Here is a 15,799-nt window from a genome sequence, read left to right as displayed (position 1 = left end):
AGATGAAACTGTCTCTCATGAGGACCGCTACAGGAAAGGAAGACCCAGAGTTACCTCTGCTGCAGAGGATAAGTTCATTAGAGTTACCAGCCTCATAAATTGCAGCCCAAATAAATGCTTCACTGATTCAAGTAACAGACACATCTCAACATCAACTGTTGAGAGGAGACTGCGTGAATCAGGCCTTCATGGTCAAATTGCTGCAAAGAAACCACAACTAAAAGGACACCATTAAGAAGACCCTTGCTTGGGCCAAGAAACACGAGCAATGGACATTAGACCTGTGGAAATTTGTCCTTTGGTCTGGAGCCCAAATTGGAGATTTTTGGTTCCAACAGCCGTGTCTTTGTGAGACGCAGAGTAGGTGAACGGATGATCTACGCATGTGTGTTTCCCACCGTAAAGCATGGAGGAGGAGGTGTGATGGTGTGGGGATGCTTTGCTGGTGACACCGTCTGATTTATTTAGAATTCAAGGCACACACAACCAGCATGGCTACAACAGCATTCTGCAGCGATAGGCCATCCTATCTGGTTTGGGCTTAGTGATATGATAGTCCCACTAAGCCCAAACCAGATGGGGTGGCGTAGTGAGACTATCATTTGTTTTTCAACAGGACAATGACCTAACACACCTCCAGGCTGTGAAAGGGCTATTTTACCAAGGAGAGTGATGGAGTGCTGCATCAGATGACTTGGCCTCCATAATCCCCCGACCTCAACCAATTGAGATGGTTTGGGATGAGTCGGACCGCAGAGCGAAGGAGAAGCAGCCAACAAGTGCTCAGCATATGTGGGAACGCCTTCAAGACTGTTGGAAATGCATTACAGGTGAAGCTGGTTGAGAGAATGCCCAGAGTGTGCAAAGCTGTCATCAAGGCAAAGGGTAGGTAACCTGAACCAGGCTGCAGGCACTGGTTACCGTTTTAAGCTTTTACTTGAGTGGGCAGCTTGATGAAAGCCATGTGCCTTTTACTGAGGAGTGGCTTCCGTCTAGCCACTCTACCATAAAGCCCATTATTTGATCTAGTAGTGGGGGGTAGATGTGGCAGTAGCAGCTCATTATTTGATCTAGTAATAGGGGGAAGATATGGCAGTAGCAGCTCATTATTTGATCTAGTAATGGGGGTAGATGTGGCAGTAGCAGCTCATTATTTGATCCAGTAATGGGGGTAGATATGGCAGTAGCAGCTCATTATTTGATCTAGTAATGGGGGTAGATATGGCAGTAGCAGCTCATTATTTGATCCAGTAATGGGGGTAGATATGGCAGTAGCAGCTCATTATTTGATCTAGTAATGGGGGTAGATGTGGCAGTAGCAGCTCATTATTTGATCCAGTAATGGGGGTAGATATGGCAGTAGCAGCTCATTATTTGATCTAGTAGTGGGGGTAGATATGGCAGTAGCAGCTCATTATTTGATCTAGTAATAGGGGGAAGATATGGCAGTAGCAGCTCATTATTTGATCTAGTAATGGGGGTAGATGTGGCAGTAGCAGCTCATTATTTGATCCAGTAATGGGGGTAGATATGGCAGTAGCAGCTCATTATTTGATCTAGTAATGGGGGTAGATGTGGCAGTAGCAGCTCATTATTTGATCCAGTAATGGGGGTAGATATGGCAGTAGCAGCTCATTATTTGATCTAGTAGTGGGGGTAGATATGGCAGTAGCAGCTCATTATTTGATCTAGTAATGGGGGTAGATATGGCAGTAGCAGCTCATTATTTGATCCAGTAATGGGGGTAGATATGGCAGTAGCAGCTCATTATTTGATCTAGTAGTGGGGGTAGATGTGGCAGTAGCAGCTCATTATTTGATCTAGTAATGGGGGTAGATGTGGCAGTAGCAGCTCATTATTTGATCCAGTAATGGGGGTAGATATGGCAGTAGCAGCTCATTATTTGATCTAGTAGTGGGGGTAGATATGGCAGTAGCAGCTCATTATTTGATCTAGTAATGGGGGTAGATATGTCAGTAGCAGCTCATTATTTGATCTAGTAATGGGGGTAGATATGGCAGTATCTCTTTCCTTCTTTAAGGAAAGACATCAGTTAGGAATACCGTCACTAAACCTCTAAGAAACGAAATGCAAACACAACAATGTATTGGTGAAAACAAATATAAGGCTTTGGACAATATGTGGCAAAACAGCATATCTTTATGAGTTAAAGAGAAACAATGATGTTTCATATGAATGAATTGAGAAATACAACAGGCATAAGAACAATAGACTGTAGTGGGAAACAAGAGTAAAACAAAATCAACCTGAAGGATTCATTTTATATTGATATATTATAACCACAAGAAAAATAAAGAATTAAATAGCAGCTTCTGTACAGACAATTACTGAGAAGAACATAAACAGTCATCACAAAGACACCAACAGGTGATGTGTATGAACATGTTCTGAGGTCTAACGACACAAAATATACAAAAGTATGTGGACACCCCTTCAAATTAGTGGATTCAGCTCATTTCAGCCACACCCGTTGCTGACGTGTATAAAAATTGACCACACAGCCCTGTAATCTCCATAGACAAACATTGGCAGTAGAATGGCCCTTACTGAAGAGCTCAGTGACTTTCAACGTGGCACCGTCATAGGATGCCACCTTTCTAACAAGTCAGTTAGTCAAATATCTTCCCTGTTGGAGCTGCCTCGGTCAACAGCCAACACAATAAGGGCTGTTATTGTGAAGTGGAAACGTCTAGGAGCAACAACGGCTCAGCCAAGTGGTAGACCACACAAGCTCACAGAACGGGACGGCCGAGTGCTGAAGCAGGTGGCGCGTTTAAAAACCCTCACTACCGAGTTCCAAACTGCCTCTGGAAGCAACGTCAGCACAACAACTGTCCGTCGGGAGCTTCATGAAATGGGTTTCCATGGCCGAGCAGCCGCACACAAGCCTAAGATCACAATGCGCAATGCCAAGCGTTGGCTGGAGTGGTGTAAAGCTCGCCACCATTGGACTCTGGAGCAGTGGAAACACGTTGTCTGGAGTGTTGAATCGCGCTTCACCATCTGGCAGTTCGACAGACAAATCTGGGTTTGGCCGATGCCAGAAGAACGCTACCTGCCCCAATGCATAGTGCCAACTGTAAAGTTTGGTGGAGGAGGAATAATGGTCTGGGGCTGTTTTTCATGGTTCGGGCCCCGTAGTTCCAGTAAAGGGAAATCTAAATGCTACAGCATACAACGACATTCTAGATGAGTCTGTGCTTCCAACTTTGTGGTAACAGTTTGGGGAAGGCCCTTTCCTGTTTCAACATGACAATACCCCCGTGCACAAAGTTGTTGAGATCGGTGTGGAAGAACTTGACCGGCCTGCACAGAGTCCTGACCTCAACCCCATCGAATACCTTTGGGATGAATTGGAACGCCGACTGTGAGCCAGGTCTAATCGCACAGCATTAGTGCCGACCTCACTAATGCTCTTGTGGCTGAATGGAAGCAAGTCCCCACAGCAATGTTCCAACATCTAGTGGAAAGCCTTCCCAGAAGAGTGGAGGCTGTTATAGCAGCAAAGGGGGGGACCAAGTCCATATTAATGTCCATAATTTTGGAATGAGATGTTTGACGAGCAGGTGTCCACATACTGTTGGTCATGTGGTGAACAACTGTAAGAGCAATGGAGAAATGTTCTGAATCTTCGAGCAGAGACTACAGTGTAAATATATACCTGCTGTGTACAGCAATGTCTCCCTCCCTCCCTCCTACTGGACTGGATTCAACTCCTGTCTGTCCCTACTCCCTACATATTGGAAAACATTTGGTCAGAAAGTAGTGCACTAGGATATGGAGCCATACATCCGGTCAGAGGAACTAAGCATATGGAGCCATACATCCGGTCAGAGGAACTAAGCATATGGAGCCATACATCCGGTCAGAGGAACTAAGCATATGGAGCCATACATCCGGTCAGAGGAACTAAGCATATGGAGCCATACATCCGGTCAGAGGAACTAAGCATATGGAGCCATACATCCGGTCAGAGGAACTAAGCATATGGAGCCATACATCCGGTCAGAGGAACTAAGCATATGGAGCCATACATCCGGTCAGAGGAACTAAGCATATGGAGCCATACATCCGGTCAGAGGAACTAAGCATATGGAGCCATACATCCGGTCAGAGGAACTAAGGATATGGAGCCATACATCCGGTCAGAGGAACTAAGGATATGGAGCCATACATCCGGTCAGAGGAACTAAGCATATGGAGCCATACATCCGGTCAGAGGAACTAAGGATATGGAGCCATACATCCGGTCAGAGGAACTAAGGATATGGAGCCATACATCCGGTCAGAGGAACTAAGCACATGGAGCCATACATCCGGTCAGAGGAACTAAGGATATGGAGCCATACATCTGGTCAGAGGAACTAAGCATATGGAGCCATACATCTGGTCAGAGGAACTAAGCATATGGAGCCATACATCTGGTCAGAGGAACTAAGCACATGGAGCCATACATCCGGTCAGAGGAACTAAGCATATGGAGCCATACATCTGGTCAGAGGAACTAAGCATATGGAGCCATACATCTGGTCAGAGGAACTAAGCATATGGAGCCATACATCTGGTCAGAGGAACTAAGCACATGGAGCCATACATCCTTTAAGATACTAAATAATATATTAATGTTTTGTAGGCCTAGGAGACGGCATTTAGTTTACGCAAATGTCAGAATGCTTCCTGTCAATCACAGACAAGACAAAGGGAAAAGACATGTAGTTTACGCTAGTGTCAGAATGCTTCCTGTCAATCACAGACAAGACAAAGGGAAAAGACAAGTAGTTTACGCTAGTGTCAGAATGCTTCCTGTCAATCACAGACAAGACAAAGGGAGAAGACATGTAGTTTACGCTAGTGTCAGAATGCTTCCTGTCAATCACAGACAAGACAAAGGGAGAAGACAAGTAGTTTACGCTAGTGTCAGAATGCTTCCTGTCAATCACAGACAAGACAAAGGGAGAAGACAAGTAGTTTACGCTAGTGTCAGAATGCTTCCTGTCAATCACAGACAAGACAAAGGGAAAAGACAAGTAGTTTACGCTAGTGTCAGAATGCTTCCTGTCAATCACAGACAAGACAAAGGGAGAAGACAAGTAGTTTACGCTAGTGTCAGAATGCTTCCTGTCAATCACAGACAAGACAAAGGGAAAAGACAAGTAGTTTACGCCAGACAACAAAACATCATCAGTGGTGACCATCTTGTCCCAGTGCAACAGAGAGGATCATGTCTGTCCATCCACTGATATACAACACAGACACAGACAGCGCTTGACCGTTGACGTTGCTTCCAGACAGAAGATAAAACCTCACAATAATAATAATGCCCCACTATTACACAGTGAACCAACCATCACTCTGAAAGGCTGTCTCCATTTGGGAATATTTAGAAAAACTAATAAAAAACACATTATATATATATATATATATAGTGTACCATCTCAGTACCAGTCACAAGTTTAGACACATCTACTCATTCAAGGGTTTTTCTTTATTTTTACTATTTTCTACATTGTAGAATAATTAGTGAAGACATCAAAACTATGAAATAACACATATGGAATCATGTAGTAACCAAAAAAAGAGAAACAGTTCAAAATATCTTTTAGATTTGAGATTCTTCAAATAGCCACCCTTTGCCTTGATGACAGCTTTGCATTCTCTCAACCAGCTTCATGAGGTAGTCACCTGGAATGCATTTCAATTAACAGGTGTGCCTTGTTAAAAGTTATTTTATGGAATTTCTTTCCTTCTTAATGCGTTTGAGCCAATCAGTTGTGTTGTGACAAGGTAAGGTTGGTATACAGAAGATAACCCTATTTGGTAAAAGACCAAGTCCATATTATGGCAAGAACAGCTCAAATAAGCAAAGGGAAACGACAGTCCATCATTACTTTAAGACATGAAGGTCAGTCAATCCAGGAACATTTCAAGAATGTTGAACATTTCTTCAAGTGCAATTGCAAAAACCCTCAAGCGCTAAGATGAAACTGGCTCTCATGAGGACCGCCACAGGAAAGGAAGACCCAGAGTTACCTCTGCTGCAGAGGATAAGTTCATTAGAGTTCACTGCACCTCAGATTGCAGCCCAAATAAATGCTTCACAGAGTTCAAGTATCAGACACATCTCAACATCAACTGTTCAGAGGAGACCTTGTGAATCAGGCCTTCATGGTAGAATTGCTGCAAAGAAATCACTACTAAAGGACACCAATAAGAAGAAGAGACTTGCTTGGGCCAAGAAACACGACCAATGGACATTAGACCGGTGGAACGCAGAGTAGGTGAACTGATGATCTCTGCATGTGTGGTTCCCACCGTGAAGCATGGAGGAGGAGGTGTGATGGTGAAGGGGTGCTTTGTTGGTGACATTGATTTATTTAGAATTCAAGGCACACTTAACCAGCATGACTACCACAGCATTCTGCAGCAATACGCCATCCTACCTGGTTTGGGCTTAGTGGGACTATCATATGTTTTTCAACAGGACAATGACCCTACACACCTCCAGGCTGTGTAAGGGCTGTTTGACCAAGAAGGAGAGTGATGGGGTGCTGCATCAGATGACCTGGCCTCCACAATCACCAGACCTCAACCCAATTGAGATGGTTTGGGATGAGTTGGACCACCGAGTGAACGAAAAGCAGCCAACAAGTGCTCAGCATATGTGGGAACTCCTTCAAGACTGTTGGAAAAGCATTCCTCATGAAGCTGGTTGAGAGAATGCCGAGAGTGTGCAGAGAGTGTGCAAAGCTGTCATCAAGGCAAAGGGTGGTTACTTTGAAGAATCTCAAATATATGTTGATTTGTTTAACCCTTTTTTGGTTACTACATGATTCCAGATGTGTTATTTCATAGTTTTGATGTCTTCAATATTATTCTACAATGTAGAAAATAGTAAAAAATAAAGAAAAACCCTTGAATGAGTAGGTTTGTCCAAACTTTTGACTGGTACCGGTAACCAGAAACCTTCCTGAACAACGGACTTGCGTTTTATATATAAAGGTAGCTGGGCCTAAAGGGATATATGTAAAAAACACCGTTGTCCAGGTTGTGGTCCAGGGTCTCCCAGCAGGCCTCAGCAGGAGGGCGTTTATATCAGGCAGTTGAGAGAAATGTCAATACAATAACACAATGAAAAAGTAGAGGGGTCCACCACAGAGGGGTCCACTACAGAGGAGTTCACTACAGAGGAGTCCACCACAGAGGGGTCCACCACAGAGGGGTCCACCACAGAGGAGTCCACCACAGAGGGGTCCACCACAGAGGGGTCCCCCACAGAGGGGTCCACCACAGAGGGGTCCACCACAGAGGGGTCCACCACAGAGGGGTCCACCACAGAGGGGTCCACCACAGAGGAGTTCACCACAGAGGGGTCCACCACAGAGGAGTCCCCCACAGAGGGGTCCACCACAGAGGGGTCCACCACAGAGGGGTCCACCAAGCTCTTTAGAAAAGAGGGATGAGGGATGGAGAGGGGTCCACTAGGATCAGCAGGCCGAGGACTGTGGGAGGGGCATGGCACGTTCCTTCTTCCTCACTCCGTTCATGTGTGTGTAGGGCGGTGAGTCATTGAAGGCTGGTCGCAGTAGGACCTGGGCGACCGCCTCGGGGCCGTTGGACGCCACCTGTCCTGAGGCACCTGAGTTCTGGTCCGAAGAGGGGCCAGGGGCCACTGGGGAGCAGCAGGCCTGGCTGGTGGCCCCGAGGGCTGGGGAGCAGCAGGCCTGGCTGGTGGCCAAGAGGGCTGGGGAGCAGCAGGCCTGGCTGGTGGCCCCGAGGGCTGGGGAGCAGCAGGCCTGGCTGGTGGCCCCGAGGGCTGGGGAGCAGCAGGCCTGGCTGGTGGCCCCGAGGGCTGGGGAGCAAGGGGACGAGGGAGCTTGGGGCTGAACCTGCCCAGAGGACGGGGCTGAAGGGGGGGTGGAGCCCAGCGTTAATTGACCGTCGGGGGCCGTGGAGGCTGGTGTCTGTTGGGAGGGGGGAGGAGGGGGCTGGTTGGGCAGGGCGGACCCGGAGGTGGTGGGGGGGCAGGGGATGGGGGGGCGTGAAGAGGCAGCTGGGCCTAGAGGAACATTCTTCATGTTCTCTACCTCCATGTCTAACTCCTCTGTGTCTGGAAGCTTGTTCTCTTCGCTGTAAAAGAAACTCATCTCTCGGAACGGTGGCTCCAGCTCCTCCTTGATGCTGTTGATGATCTCCAGAAACGACGGACGCACCTTAGGGTTGTACTGCCAACACATACGCATCAACTCAAACCTGGTAGGAGAGAGAGAAGGTAGATATTATCTAATGGGTTGTACTGCCAACACATACGCATCAACTCAAACCTGGTAGGAGAGAGAGAAGGTAGATGTTATCTAATGGGTTGTACTGCCAACACATACGCATCAACTCAAACCTGGTAGGAGAGAGAGAAGGTAGATATTATCTAATGGGTTGTACTGCCAACACATACGCATCAACTCAAACCTGGTAGGAGAGAGAGAAGGTAGATGTTATCTAATGGGTTGTACTGCCAACACATACGCATCAACTCAAACCTGGTAGGAGAGAGAGAAGGTAGATGTTATCTAATGGGTTGTACTGCCAACACATACGCATCAACTCAAACCTGGTAGGAGAGAGAGAAGGTAGATGTTATCTAATGGGTTGTACTGCCAACACATACGCATCAACTCAAACCTGGTAGGAGAGAGAGAAGGTAGATGTTATCTAATGGGTTGTACTGCCAACACATACGCATCAACTCAAACCTGGTAGGAGAGAGAGAAGGTAGATGTTATCTAATGGGTTGTACTGCCAACACATACGCATCAACTCAAACCTGGTAGGAGAGAGAGAAGGTAGATATTATCTAATGGGTTGTACTGCCAACACATACGCATCAACTCAAACCTGGTAGGAGAGAGAGAAGGTAGATGTTATCTAATGGGTTGTACTGCCAACACATACGCATCAACTCAAACCTGGTAGGAGAGAGAGAAGGTAGATGTTATCTAATGGGTTGTACTGCCAACACATACGCATCAACTCAAACCTGGTAGGAGAGAGAGAAGGTAGATGTTATCTAATGGGTTGTACTGCCAACACATACGCATCAACTCAAACCTGGTAGGAGAGAGAGAAGGTAGATATTATCTAATGGGTTGTACTGCCAACACATACGCATCAACTCAAACCTGGTAGGAGAGAGAGAAGGTAGATGTTATCTAATGGGTTGTACTGCCAACACATACGCATCAACTCAAACCTGGTAGGAGAGAGAGAAGGTAGATGTTATCTAATGGGTTGTACTGCCAACACATACGCATCAACTCAAACCTGGTAGGAGAGAGAGAAGGTAGATATTATCTAATGGGTTGTACTGCCAACACATACGCATCAACTCAAACCTGGTAGGAGAGAGAGAAGGTAGATGTTATCTAATGGGTTGTACTGCCAACACATACGCATCAACTCAAACCTGGTAGGAGAGAGAGAAGGTAGATATTATCTAATGGGTTGTACTGCCAACACATACGCATCAACTCAAACCTGGTAGGAGAGAGAGAAGGTAGATGTTATCTAATGGGTTGTACTGCCAACACATACGCATCAACTCAAACCTGGTAGGAGAGAGAGAAGGTAGATGTTATCTAATGGGTTGTACTGCCAACACATACGCATCAACTCAAACCTGGTAGGAGAGAGAGAAGGTAGATGTTATCTAATGGGTTGTACTGCCAACACATACGCATCAACTCAAACCTGGTAGGAGAGAGAGAAGGTAGATGTTATCTAATGGGTTGTACTGCCAACACATACGCATCAACTCAAACCTGGTAGGAGAGAGAGAAGGTAGATATTATCTAATGGGTTGTACTGCCAACACATACGCATCAACTCAAACCTGGTAGGAGAGAGAGAAGGTAGATGTTATCTAATGGGTTGTACTGCCAACACATACGCATCAACTCAAACCTGGTAGGAGAGAGAGAAGGTAGATGTTATCTAATGGGTTGTACTGCCAACACATACGCATCAACTCAAACCTGGTAGGAGAGAGAGAAGGTAGATGTTATCTAATGGGTTGTACTGCCAACACATACGCATCAACTCAAACCTGGTAGGAGAGAGAGAAGGTAGATATTATCTAATGGGTTGTACTGCCAACACATACGCATCAACTCAAACCTGGTAGGAGAGAGAGAAGGTAGATGTTATCTAATGGGTTGTACTGCCAACACATACGCATCAACTCAAACCTGGTAGGAGAGAGAGAAGGTAGATGTTATCTAATGGGTTGTACTGCCAACACATACGCATCAACTCAAACCTGGTAGGAGAGAGAGAAGGTAGATATTATCTAATGGGTTGTACTGCCAACACATACGCATCAACTCAAACCTGGTAGGAGAGAGAGAAGGTAGATGTTATCTAATGGGTTGTACTGCCAACACATACGCATCAACTCAAACCTGGTAGGAGAGAGAGAAGGTAGATATTATCTAATGGGTTGTACTGCCAACACATACGCATCAACTCAAACCTGGTAGGAGAGAGAGAAGGTAGATGTTATCTAATGGGTTGTACTGCCAACACATACGCATCAACTCAAACCTGGTAGGAGAGAGAGAAGGTAGATGTTATCTAATGGGTTGTACTGCCAACACATACGCATCAACTCAAACCTGGTAGGAGAGAGAGAAGGTAGATATTATCTAATGGGTTGTACTGCCAACACATACGCATCAACTCAAACCTGGTAGGAGAGAGAGAAGGTAGATATTATCTAATGGGTTGTACTGCCAACACATACGCATCAACTCAAACCTGGTAGGAGAGAGAGAAGGTAGATGTTATCTAATGGGTTGTACTGCCAACACATACGCATCAACTCAAACCTGGTAGGAGAGAGAGAAGGTAGATGTTATCTAATGGGTTGTACTGCCAACACATACGCATCAACTCAAACCTGGTAGGAGAGAGAGAAGGTAGATGTTATCTAATGGGTTGTACTGCCAACACATACGCATCAACTCAAACCTGGTAGGAGAGAGAGAAGGTAGATGTTATCTAATGGGTTGTACTGCCAACACATACGCATCAACTCAAACCTGGTAGGAGAGAGAGAAGGTAGATATTATCTAATGGGTTGTACTGCCAACACATACGCATCAACTCAAACCTGGTAGGAGAGAGAGAAGGTAGATGTTATCTAATGGGTTGTACTGCCAACACATACGCATCAACTCAAACCTGGTAGGAGAGAGAGAAGGTAGATGTTATCTAATGGGTTGTACTGCCAACACATACGCATCAACTCAAACCTGGTAGGAGAGAGAGAAGGTAGATGTTATCTAATGGGTTGTACTGCCAACACATACGCATCAACTCAAACCTGGTAGGAGAGAGAGAAGGTAGATGTTATCTAATGGGTTGTACTGCCAACACATACGCATCAACTCAAACCTGGTAGGAGAGAGAGAAGGTAGATGTTATCTAATGGGTTGTACTGCCAACACATACGCATCAACTCAAACCTGGTAGGAGAGAGAGAAGGTAGATGTTATCTAATGGGTTGTACTGCCAACACATACGCATCAACTCAAACCTGGTAGGAGAGAGAGAAGGTAGATGTTATCTAATGGGTTGTACTGCCAACACATACGCATCAACTCAAACCTGGTAGGAGAGAGAGAAGGTAGATGTTATCTAATGGGTTGTACTGCCAACACATACGCATCAACTCAAACCTGGTAGGAGAGAGAGAAGGTAGATGTTATCTAATGGGTTGTACTGCCAACACATACGCATCAACTCAAACCTGGTAGGAGAGAGAGAAGGTAGATATTATCTAATGGGTTGTACTGCCAACACATACGCATCAACTCAAACCTGGTAGGAGAGAGAGAAGGTAGATGTTATCTAATGGGTTGTACTGCCAACACATACGCATCAACTCAAACCTGGTAGGAGAGAGAGAAGGTAGATATTATCTAATGGGTTGTACTGCCAACACATACGCATCAACTCAAACCTGGTAGGAGAGAGAGAAGGTAGATATTATCTAATGGGTTGTACTGCCAACACATACGCATCAACTCAAACCTGGTAGGAGAGAGAGAAGGTAGATGTTATCTAATGGGTTGTACTGCCAACACATACGCATCAACTCAAACCTGGTAGGAGAGAGAGAAGGTAGATGTTATCTAATGGGTTGTACTGCCAACACATACGCATCAACTCAAACCTGGTAGGAGAGAGAGAAGGTAGATGTTATCTAATGGGTTGTACTGCCAACACATACGCATCAACTCAAACCTGGTAGGAGAGAGAGAAGGTAGATGTTATCTAATGGGTTGTACTGCCAACACATACGCATCAACTCAAACCTGGTAGGAGAGAGAGAAGGTAGATGTTATCTAATGGGTTGTACTGCCAACACATACGCATCAACTCAAACCTGGTAGGAGAGAGAGAAGGTAGATGTTATCTAATGGGTTGTACTGCCAACACATACGCATCAACTCAAACCTGGTAGGAGAGAGAGAAGGTAGATATTATCTAATGGGTTGTACTGCCAACACATACGCATCAACTCAAACCTGGTAGGAGAGAGAGAAGGTAGATGTTATCTAATGGGTTGTACTGCCAACACATACGCATCAACTCAAACCTGGTAGGAGAGAGAGAAGGTAGATGTTATCTAATGGGTTGTACTGCCAACACATACGCATCAACTCAAACCTGGTAGGAGAGAGAGAAGGTAGATATTATCTAATGGGTTGTACTGCCAACACATACGCATCAACTCAAACCTGGTAGGAGAGAGAGAAGGTAGATATTATCTAATGGGTTGTACTGCCAACACATACGCATTAACTCAAACCTGCTAGGAGAGAGAGAAGGTAGATATTATCTAATGGGTTGTACTGCCAACACATACGCATCAACTCAAACCTGGTAGGAGAGAGAGAAGGTAGATATTATCTAATGGGTTGTACTGCCAACACATACGCATCAACTCAAACCTGCTAGGAGAGAGAGAAGGTAGATATTATCTAATGGGTTGTACTGCCAACACATACGCATCAACTCAAACCTGGTAGGAGAGAGAGAAGGTAGATGTTATCTAATGGGTTGTACTGCCAACACATACGCATCAACTCAAACCTGGTAGGAGAGAGAGAAGGTAGATATTATCTAATGGGTTGTACTGCCAACACATACGCATCAACTCAAACCTGGTAGGAGAGAGAGAAGGTAGATGTTATCTAATGGGTTGTACTGCCAACACATACGCATCAACTCAAACCTGGTAGGAGAGAGAGAAGGTAGATGTTATCTAATGGGTTGTACTGCCAACACATACGCATCAACTCAAACCTGGTAGGAGAGAGAGAAGGTAGATATTATCTAATGGGTTGTACTGCCAACACATACGCATCAACTCAAACCTGGTAGGAGAGAGAGAAGGTAGATGTTATCTAATGGGTTGTACTGCCAACACATACGCATCAACTCAAACCTGGTAGGAGAGAGAGAAGGTAGATGTTATCTAATGGGTTGTACTGCCAACACATACGCATCAACTCAAACCTGGTAGGAGAGAGAGAAGGTAGATATTATCTAATGGGTTGTACTGCCAACACATACGCATCAACTCAAACCTGGTAGGAGAGAGAGAAGGTAGATATTATCTAATGGGTTGTACTGCCAACACATACGCATTAACTCAAACCTGCTAGGAGAGAGAGAAGGTAGATATTATCTAATGGGTTGTACTGCCAACACATACGCATCAACTCAAACCTGGTAGGAGAGAGAGAAGGTAGATATTATCTAATGGGTTGTACTGCCAACACATACGCATCAACTCAAACCTGCTAGGAGAGAGAGAAGGTAGATATTATCTAATGGGTTGTACTGCCAACACATACGCATCAACTCAAACCTGGTAGGAGAGAGAGAAGGTAGATGTTATCTAATGGGTTGTACTGCCAACACATACGCATCAACTCAAACCTGGTAGGAGAGAGAGAAGGTAGATATTATCTAATGGGTTGTACTGCCAACACATACGCATCAACTCAAACCTGGTAGGAGAGAGAGAAGGTAGATGTTATCTAATGGGTTGTACTGCCAACACATACGCATCAACTCAAACCTGGTAGGAGAGAGAGAAGGTAGATGTTATCTAATGGGTTGTACTGCCAACACATACGCATCAACTCAAACCTGGTAGGAGAGAGAGAAGGTAGATGTTATCTAATGGGTTGTACTGCCAACACATACGCATCAACTCAAACCTGGTAGGAGAGAGAGAAGGTAGATATTATCTAATGGGTTGTACTGCCAACACATACGCATCAACTCAAACCTGGTAGGAGAGAGAGAAGGTAGATATTATCTAATGGGTTGTACTGCCAACACATACGCATCAACTCAAACCTGGTAGGAGAGAGAGAAGGTAGATATTATCTAATGGGTTGTACTGCCAACACATACGCATCAACTCAAACCTGGTAGGAGAGAGAGAAGGTAGATATTATCTAATGGGTTGTACTGCCAACACATACGCATCAACTCAAACCTGGTAGGAGAGAGAGAAGGTAGATATTATCTAATGGGTTGTACTGCCAACACATACGCATCAACTCAAACCTGGTAGGAGAGAGAGAAGGTAGATGTTATCTAATGGGTTGTACTGCCAACACATACGCATCAACTCAAACCTGCTAGGAGAGAGAGAAGGTAGATATTATCTAATGGGTTGTACTGCCAACACATACGCATCAACTCAAACCTGGTAGGAGAGAGAGAAGGTAGATGTTATCTAATGGGTTGTACTGCCAACACATACGCATCAACTCAAACCTGGTAGGAGAGAGAGAAGGTAGATGTTATCTAATGGGTTGTACTGCCAACACATACGCATCAACTCAAACCTGGTAGGAGAGAGAGAAGGTAGATGTTATCTAATGGGTTGTACTGCCAACACATCAACTCAAACCTGGTAGGAGAGAGAGAGAGAAGGTAGATATTATCTAATGGGTTGTACTGCCAACGCATCAACTCAAACCTGGTAGGAGAGAGAGAAGGTAGATATTATCTAATGGGTTGTACTGCCAACACATATGCATCAACTCAAACCTGGTAGGAGAGAGAAAAGGTAGATATTATCTAATGGGTTGTACTGCCAACACATTAACTCAAACCTGGTAGGAGAGAGAGAAGGTAGATATTATCTAATGGGTTGTACTGCCAACACATCAACTCAAACCTGGTAGGAGAGAGAGAGAGAAGGTAGATGTTATCTAATGGGTTGTACTGCCAACACATTAACTCAAACCTGGTAGGAGAGAGAGAGAAGGTAGATATTATCTAATGGGTTGTACTGCCAACACATTAACTCAAACCTGGTAGGAGAGAGAGAGAAGGTAGATATTATCTAATGGGTTATACTGCCAACACATCAACTCAAACCTGGTAGGAGAGAGAGAGAAGGTAGATATTATCTAATGGGTTGTACTGCCAACACATCAACTCAAACCTGGTAGGAGAGAGAAAAGGTAGATATTATCTAATGGGTTGTACTGCCAACACATTAACTCAAACCTGGTAGGAGAGAGAGAAGGTAGATATTATCTAATGGGTTGTACTGCCAACACATTAACTCAAACCTGGTAGGAGAGAGAGAGAAGGTAGATATTATCTAATGGGATGTACTGCCAACACATTAACTCAAACCTGGTAGGAGAGAGAGAGAGAAGGTAGATATTATCTAATGGGTTGTACTGCC

At 44.9% G+C, this 15,799-nt stretch overlaps 1 protein-coding gene across 1 annotated transcript in view; it reads right to left on the bottom strand.

Annotated features, from left to right (window-relative positions):
* Positions 1 to 2,140: 2,140 nt before the first annotated feature.
* LOC139575394 (insulin-like growth factor 1 receptor) overlaps positions 2,141 to 15,799 on the bottom strand; it is a 79,857-nt gene continuing 66,198 nt past the window's right edge. The window contains exon 19 of the mRNA XM_071400314.1: positions 2,141 to 8,271. Within this exon, the coding sequence (XP_071256415.1) occupies positions 7,506 to 8,271 (766 nt within the window). The 3' untranslated portion in view covers positions 2,141 to 7,505. The remainder of the gene's footprint in view (positions 8,272 to 15,799) is intronic.

This window comes from Salvelinus alpinus, chromosome 5 (genome assembly GCF_045679555.1).
Source record: "Salvelinus alpinus chromosome 5, SLU_Salpinus.1, whole genome shotgun sequence".
Classification (NCBI taxonomy): Eukaryota; Metazoa; Chordata; class Actinopteri; order Salmoniformes; family Salmonidae; genus Salvelinus; species Salvelinus alpinus.
This window is presented reverse-complemented; position numbering and strand designations above follow the sequence as displayed.